Source organism: Tubulanus polymorphus, chromosome 8 (assembly GCF_964204645.1).
Source record: "Tubulanus polymorphus chromosome 8, tnTubPoly1.2, whole genome shotgun sequence".
NCBI classification, from domain to species: domain Eukaryota; kingdom Metazoa; phylum Nemertea; class Palaeonemertea; order Tubulaniformes; family Tubulanidae; genus Tubulanus; species Tubulanus polymorphus.
The window spans coordinates 1,181,984-1,189,671 of NC_134032.1; the positions used below are offsets into that span (position 1 = coordinate 1,181,984).

At 41.1% G+C, this 7,688-nt stretch overlaps 1 protein-coding gene across 2 annotated transcripts in view; it reads left to right on the top strand.

The window, feature by feature from the left end:
• The window catches only part of LOC141909714 (two pore potassium channel protein sup-9-like), a 66,336-nt gene extending 60,945 nt beyond the window's left edge, over positions 1–5,391 (top strand). For both annotated transcript variants that reach the window (XM_074800301.1, XM_074800300.1), the window contains exon 2: positions 3,826–5,391. In XM_074800301.1, the coding sequence (XP_074656402.1) occupies positions 3,826–4,631 (806 nt within the window). In that variant the 3' untranslated portion in view covers positions 4,632–5,391. The remainder of the gene's footprint in view (positions 1–3,825) is intronic.
• The last annotated feature ends 2,297 nt before the right edge of the window (positions 5,392–7,688 follow it).

Below are 7,688 nucleotides of genomic sequence, written 5' to 3' on the forward strand. Positions count from 1 at the left end.
TTTTAATTGTCACCACGTCAACTATCCACTGGTTAACTCTAACCAACTTTTGAGCAACTACAGCCCCTGATATGGATATGTTTATGTCTCCCTATCAACAAACCCGTCGAAGAAGGCTGGATCCTGCTTGTCAAATATAAAAACTACAACTCCGTTCGACGGCTGTTCTATGCACCCGGTACTGGGTGTATTTATGCAGTGACGTTACGTTCGCGTCGCTGTGAACCTCAACAAAGTCAACAATTCTAGCGCGTTTCGGTTTGAATTTCGAAAAATACGATCGATATTTCAACGTCGTCGACATACGTTTATAGAAATGTGCGGAAAAATATACCACGTGCGGCGTTTGAATTTAGTTAAAGAAGAGGAAATATAAAGATCGATAAATTTAGCGTCGCCGCCGCGCGTGAAAGAGCCGGAAATTGATGCGAATATTTTCTGATTCGGCGAAAACCCCGTAAACTCGATACGGAATTGTATTATCTCAATATGCAGACGTACGTTTGAGGAGCGATAGGTCGCGGCCTCCGCTAACGTTATGTCTGACCGAATAGAGTTTATCTTGCACACTTGAATTCACCAGAACGGGATTTCTTCGTTTAATTAAATAAAATAGTTTCCAGTGAATGCGCTAGGTCGTTCTTTGATGGTTAAAATCAGGTTATCTTAAAACGAGAAAGTAGTTACAAAATTTACCTTTTCCAGAATTGATGCTAAACACTATGATCAATGCGTCGAAAAAAAATACCTGAAAATATGTTAGATATTTGGTGAATGACAATGACGCTGGTCGTTTTTTTGGTTGGTTAAAATCAGGTTATCTTAAAACGACAAAGCAGTTGATCTTAAAGTAGGGATTGACCCTATCATTTATTTGATTGGTAGATTTCGTTTGATTTGCTTTGATTTGATTGTTGTCCCTTATATAGACCCACCACACCTGCCGGCAGCGAAACAGGGGGTTTGATTTTGAAATCGGAAATCGAAGTACGGATATAGTTGTGTGATCGGCGGTCGAATTTACAGAGTCTTGTGTTTAAATCGAAGTACATAATTGGGAAATTTGGTTCCGGTTCAATCATTCAAACTATCTTCCGAACAGCCTGAGGCGGCAAGCGAGAACAAGAAAGTAGTTACGCAGTTCACCTCTGAATAGGAATTGGCAGAATTGATATGCTAACCACTGAGATGGCTGCGTCGAAAAGAAATATCGAACATGTTAGATATTTACATCCTCCCTCTGCAGGGACTCGAACCTGATGGCATCGCTACACTCAGCCACGGCACGAACCCCTGCATCAGTAGACTTGGTGCGCAGGTACATGCGCAGCTTTCCGAACGAAAACTGGCGGCACCAATCAGATCGCTCGTTGTATAATCGTTGAGGCAAATTTCAAGGAAGAACTATAAATGGGAAAATCCGGGCTAAAATAAAACGGGATTTCTGATTGGCTAAAAATCACATCATCTGAACTGCGCATGTATCTGCGCACACGGTCGATTATGGCAGGATTTCGTGCCGTGGCAATCTCGATGCCATCAGGTTCGAATCCCTGCCGGGGGAGGATGGATATTTAGCGTACGGCAAAATACGCACGAGCCAAAAACTGCGCCTGCGCACTTCGCGTGCGTATTATTCGGCTGATGAAGCGGGGCCCTTGTCGACAGTTATAACTTTCTAATACATTATATGACTCGTGCATGCGCCCGATGATCGATTGGACCCTGGCGGCCATGTCATTATCGGTAGATATCACACCATACCGCTGTATTTAATCGTTTAATTCGAATAGTCAATTATATTTTTGCGCGCGTGATATCCGTCAACAAGTGCGTGCGTATCCCCTAATCATCTAACAAAAATATACATTTTGGTCCAGTTCAACAGTTGTGAGTTTAGATTTAACTCTGAGTTCACTCATCGAAAATGAACTTAAACTTAGAGTCTAACTCACAACACTGTGTGTTGGGTCAGGTTGGGTCATTACCAATGGATAAATTACATAGTAACAATGAACTTTTAATTGTCACTATGTCAACTATCCACTGGTTAACTATAACCAACCTTTGAGCAACTGCAGCCCCTGATAAATGTGATAGTAACAATGAACTTTTAATAGTCACCACGTCAACTATCCACTGGTTAACTCTAACCAACTTTTGAGCAACTGCAGCCCCTGATAAATACTATAGTAACAATGGACTTTCAATTGTCACTATGTCAACTATCCACTGGTTAACTATAACCAACTTTTGAGCAACTGCAGCCCCCGATAAATACTATAGTAACAATGAACTTTTAATTGTCACTATATCAACTATCCACTGCCATTAACTCTAACCAACCTTTGAGCAACTGCAGCCCCTTGATTTTATGTAAATGAGAACGTCACTATCATAAGCACTATTTTACCGAATCGTCGGAGTCATCGAGAATGAGAATGGATCGTCACGAGTAACTAATAATCTGAGAGTAATTTCATTCTAATTCAAGCCGACAGCCGCTGTATCTATATTTGATTTAACCGGCCGTGCCAATATTGTTTAGCGGGTTTTCCCGGCCTCGCGGGCTTTCAATAATCGTGTTTTGAACGTCAAAACCGATCTTTTCGCAACGACACTTAACGAGCCCGGTGGTGATTTCGAACGGGATCGAATTTCAAGGCGCGCTTTGCACTTGAAGAAGGTCGCGCTAAAACGGAAGCCGCTACAAGTGCTTTTAAATCTGTATAAACAGTTCCACTCAAATTGTCGCGATGCGTATGCAATGTCGATTTTAAATACATATCGACCTATCGACCTGTTAATTATCGATCCATCATGTTACAAGAAATATATTATTTGCAAGTCAACTGCATCAAATGTGTTTAGATCTCGGATCCGTTTCGGTTCTAACTGATCTAACAAGTTTAAAGATTCGCGACCATTTTGCGCTTAAGCAATGACACGTATGCACATGCAAGCCTCTAATGGTCTAAGCCCGTCGCGTGTGGACCGAAACCAGTCTAAGGTTCTGAAGGATCATCACCGCAAAAACCAAAAAACTAATATTATGTGGAAAAATTGAATATTTTGTTGTGTTGATATTGGATTCTCTTCGCATCCCCGCAACAGGTTGTGAGTGCAAGTCGAGCACACGACATACACGGGTTACCATGGAAACCTTCAAACTACCAATACCGGTGATAACGGCTCGACGTTTGCTGCAACCGTTGGGAGACTGGGAGATGGTTTTTGTTCGTAGTTATTTTTAGACCGAATATCGAGATATCTGCGAAAGTTATTGTTCTCGGAATTTTCTGGTTTTGTGTCGTGTCGATTAGAAAAACGAAACAATTTCTCGAAATGTCGACACTTTCAGTTAGGAACCCGTGCACCACCAGGTGGCGTTACTTATCAGTCGGTTTAACGTTACTCAAATTTAGTTGAGAGTAGAATTGTTGCGGGGCTCATGGGTGTCCCTAGGGGGAGGGGGGTCGTACGGTAGTTCGAACGAACGAAACCCCCTTTTTCTAATTTTCAAACGTCGACAAACGTCGGCGCATGGTCTGCATTTGCTGAATTAGCAAAATAAAATCGATACATGCAAAGTAAACGGGAACCAGTCTACCTACCTGGCATAGATTGCACCAGAACGCGCCTGCTTGCCCCCGCTCCCAGACCCCCTCTATTCCCGAAAACGAACTCCCCAAAAAAATCCAGGGGACGCCCATTGAGCTTACTTGGCGATTTTGAAATTCTAAGGTTGATAATAAACCATTTCTATAAAGTTATTGGATATAAGATTAAAATTAATGAATTTTTTATTTTCATGTACAATTGCAGGTTATGGTCATAGCACACCGAAGACGATGGGCGGCAAGATATTCTGCATGTTTTACGCGCTGTTAGGAATACCGCTGTGTCTTGTAATGTTCCAGAGTATCGGCGAACGTTTGAACACGTTCGTCACGTTCGTGTTAAAACACATAAAAAAATGCCTGAAATTGCGCAATTCCGAAGTGTCGCAAACGAATTTGATCATCGTCGGGGCGAATCTGTGCACGATCGTTCTAAGCACTGGTGCCGCCGCCTTCACCTATTATGAAAGCTGGCCATATTTAGATTCCATATATTATTGTTTTATAACCCTGACCACGATCGGGTTCGGAGATTTCGTCGCCTTACAGAAGAGACATGCTCTGCAAAATAAACCTCAATACGTGGCGTTCAGCCTGATTTTCATCCTGTTCGGTTTGACCGTCGTATCGGCGGCTATGAATCTGTTAGTGTTGCGATTTTTGACTATGAACACTGAGGACGAACGTCGCGAGGAGTTGGAAGCGGCGCAGGCAGCGCAGGGTTCCGTTCGACTAGAAGGTGACGTCATAACGGCTAACGGTAGCGTCATTTCCGGCGCGCAGGAGCAGCCCGAGTTCAGCGATTTGACGTCGGTTTGTTCGTGCTCTTGTTACAATTTCAAAGTGCGCAAACCTCGCTATAAAGTGACACGGCCTCCCGGAAAAGTGGACCGCCTAGTTTTACAAACTCTGAATCCGTGCAACGCGCGCGAGGAAATCTACAGTTATACAGACGAGGAAAATTCCATATTGAATTATCAAATATTACGACAAAAGAGGGCGTCGATATGACGCATGCGCGCAGTGCTCTACGGTTTTCAGCGGAATGGAATTTTGAAAGAAAAAAATGAAATTTACCTCAATTTTTGCTTCTTATAAATGAAATAATAATCGTTTTAAGATCGCCGGTGTCGCGGGGTTATCATCGTTTAGATCATCGCCATTTTCATCCTCCGTATTTGTTCATTACTATTTATCCATTTATTTTTCTATTTTATCTGGTTTTAGAATTTATTGTAAATAGGATTTGTCTATAATAATGATAATAATGGTTACTGAAAAAAAGGGATGTTCAAGGGTATAAATCGCAGTGGTCGATCGTGTTCGAATCCGCAATTTCTGCCACTCTCAGTCTACGGCCGCGGTGCCTACAACTAATTTCGCTTTCAAGGTCATGTGTTTTATCTTATATACCATAATACGGTTGATAACGATCTTTTTTTCTAAATTTCTTTTTCGATTGATTATCACGTGATCGTGATCGTGATTATTATCACGTGATATTTTAACTACGAAAATCCGACCGAGCAGACGGCGTTTAATTCACCGTACTCTGCTAATACGGTGTGTTGACCACGATCGCCGCTAGGTGGCGCTTGCGTGTGAAATTATCTTCGAAAACGCAAAATAAAAAAAAACGTTCCAGTTAACAAATCGTGTGTGTAAATGTTTGTACGTCGTGTATTATAAGACTAGAGGTGATTATCGATTGAACATGATGTAAAAAGTAAACAATCTATCTGTATATAGAGGTGACCCTGATTCTGGTCAAAATGGCTTCCGATTGATATACATATATATATATATATATATTAACATACATCCATGTATAGATATAATTAGGACTTCGTGTTTTTTTTTTAAATTCGCTTCGATGTTTTGCCGGCAGAGGATGCGTCGATCTAAGACGTGTGTGGGGTGGACCAAAAACCGGTTTTGCTAACAAGGTCCTATATAGCACGGTCAGGACTTGAGAGTCCAAAACCGGTCTTTAATAAAAGTGGTCTTCGGTTATTAGATTTTGGTATATTACCAAAATGAACTCGTCCTGGCCTTAAACGTCAGCCTTTTGGTGGCTGCGCATTACTGGTCCCTGGGTCCTTTTGCCCAAAAGTTGTTTACAGGTTACGATATAATGATAATAATAGTAATATTGATAATGATAATTTTATTTCTTTTATACCGCGCTCCGTAAAGAGTTCAGTGCGGTACACACACATATGTAGGGCTATGAAATTTACGAATTGAAATTGAAAACGATTAATTGGAATGTTGCGCCAAGAGAAATGTTTTTAAAACTCTGTTTAGAAGATTAGAATAAATTAGTGCAGGATCTGATTCTTAAAGATAAAGCATAACCGCAGATATCACTCTGTTATTGTTACCATATTTAGTGGTCTGTACGCAGTGAAATACATGTTCCAAATCACTCACAGCACATATCAAAACATGATTAAACTACAGGACTACAAAAATGCCTTGATAAAAAGATTGATTTCCAGCAACTTCTTGAAACAGTTGTTGAAACTATCAATATCGTGTAAATATTAAACAACTTTCACAATAAAAACGTCCACCATTTTGCACGGGGCACTTTTAAAAGATTTATTATATATGACTAGATGGGCGTAACGGACGCATACGTGGACCCGCATTGTCACCGCGGGCTATTATTCGATGATAAACTTGAAACGAATTTTTGAGCAACCGGTCTCCGGGCGGGTATCAACTTTATGCACTCGTTTCTTAGTTAACTAGGTTCGCTAATTAAATACTATTTTCATAACAAAACACTTTATCACACTTAAAAGAGTCTTATAATCTATTATTGGAGGTGTTTTGACCTTATGAAAGCTCAAAATTGCTCAAAAAGTAATTCTTTTCTCGGAATAATCTCTGGATGAAGTTGTTGTTTAAAGGTCAGGTCGATGATTACGACACGTTTCGTTGTCGATGGCCCGATAGTTAACTCCACACACCGTCTCCGCGGCGCTTTGCTCCGAAGCCGAAACCGCATCCGAATATTTTTCAATTAAGGCATATTGTTATCGTTCGATTTTTGTGAACGTGTTTCCGATTTGCAGATGTATATGTTAAGTTAGCGACCTTGTCCTAACAGTCTTTCTATCGATGCGTTAGTAGCGAAATTGATGAAAGTGAAATGATATCGTCCGATTCTATTTTTAAGATATCCTGAGAAGAATAATTAATTGATTCCCCATTAGTACACACACCACCCCCTCCCACATGCCAGACGGCTACTAAATTTCAACAGGATAAGCAATCGTTGTTTTACTATCAATGCGCGACTTGGTCCACGCAGCTTCTGCTGCGCGTGTCGTAAGTACAGATCCACCAGGTGGCGATAGAGTACGGTAGTGCGTCGAAGCTTAATTTTGTCCCAGATTCGTTAAAAATTTTATCCCAATTTAGAAAATTAATGAACTACACGTTCAGTCTCCGAATCTGTATAAGATCAAACGGGATTCAAAAATAACTTTAAATTTTGATTTAGTAGAAATTCTAGTACGGACGACCGAGTAACCCGCAAGTGAACAAGGTGGATCCAGTATTACAACAGAGTGTGCGTAATTAATTATCTTTGGATGGACACAAATTATATCACATATGACGACTTTGTTTGTTTATTTTTTGGAAATCTTTCAAAACCAAAACGAATGGAAAAGTTGGGCCTACTCGCGGCATTTTTCCGGTTAGGGCCATCGCGTTCACTGTTAGTTTGTCGCTCGTCCGTATAGACAGTGTCGTCAACCCGGGACACATCAGCAGCTAGTTCATTATTCCTATCGTAATCGAGAGCTCGGTAGGACCTTGTGGACTCTAAAACGTGTTTTTCGTTTCGTCAAGTCGCTTCGTTTTAGAGCCCATGGTTCAATAAATTCAACCCTGGAGTTGACGCACTATTGTTAACTGTGACAGGGTCCCTAGAGTCCGGTTCCGCAGTTCTAAGATTTGACTCTGGGTTAAAACATTGAAAATGAACTAACTTTAACTCTGAGTTAACTCTTAACTCGCATCTGTGGAACTGGGTCCTGGGGCCGGTTGCAC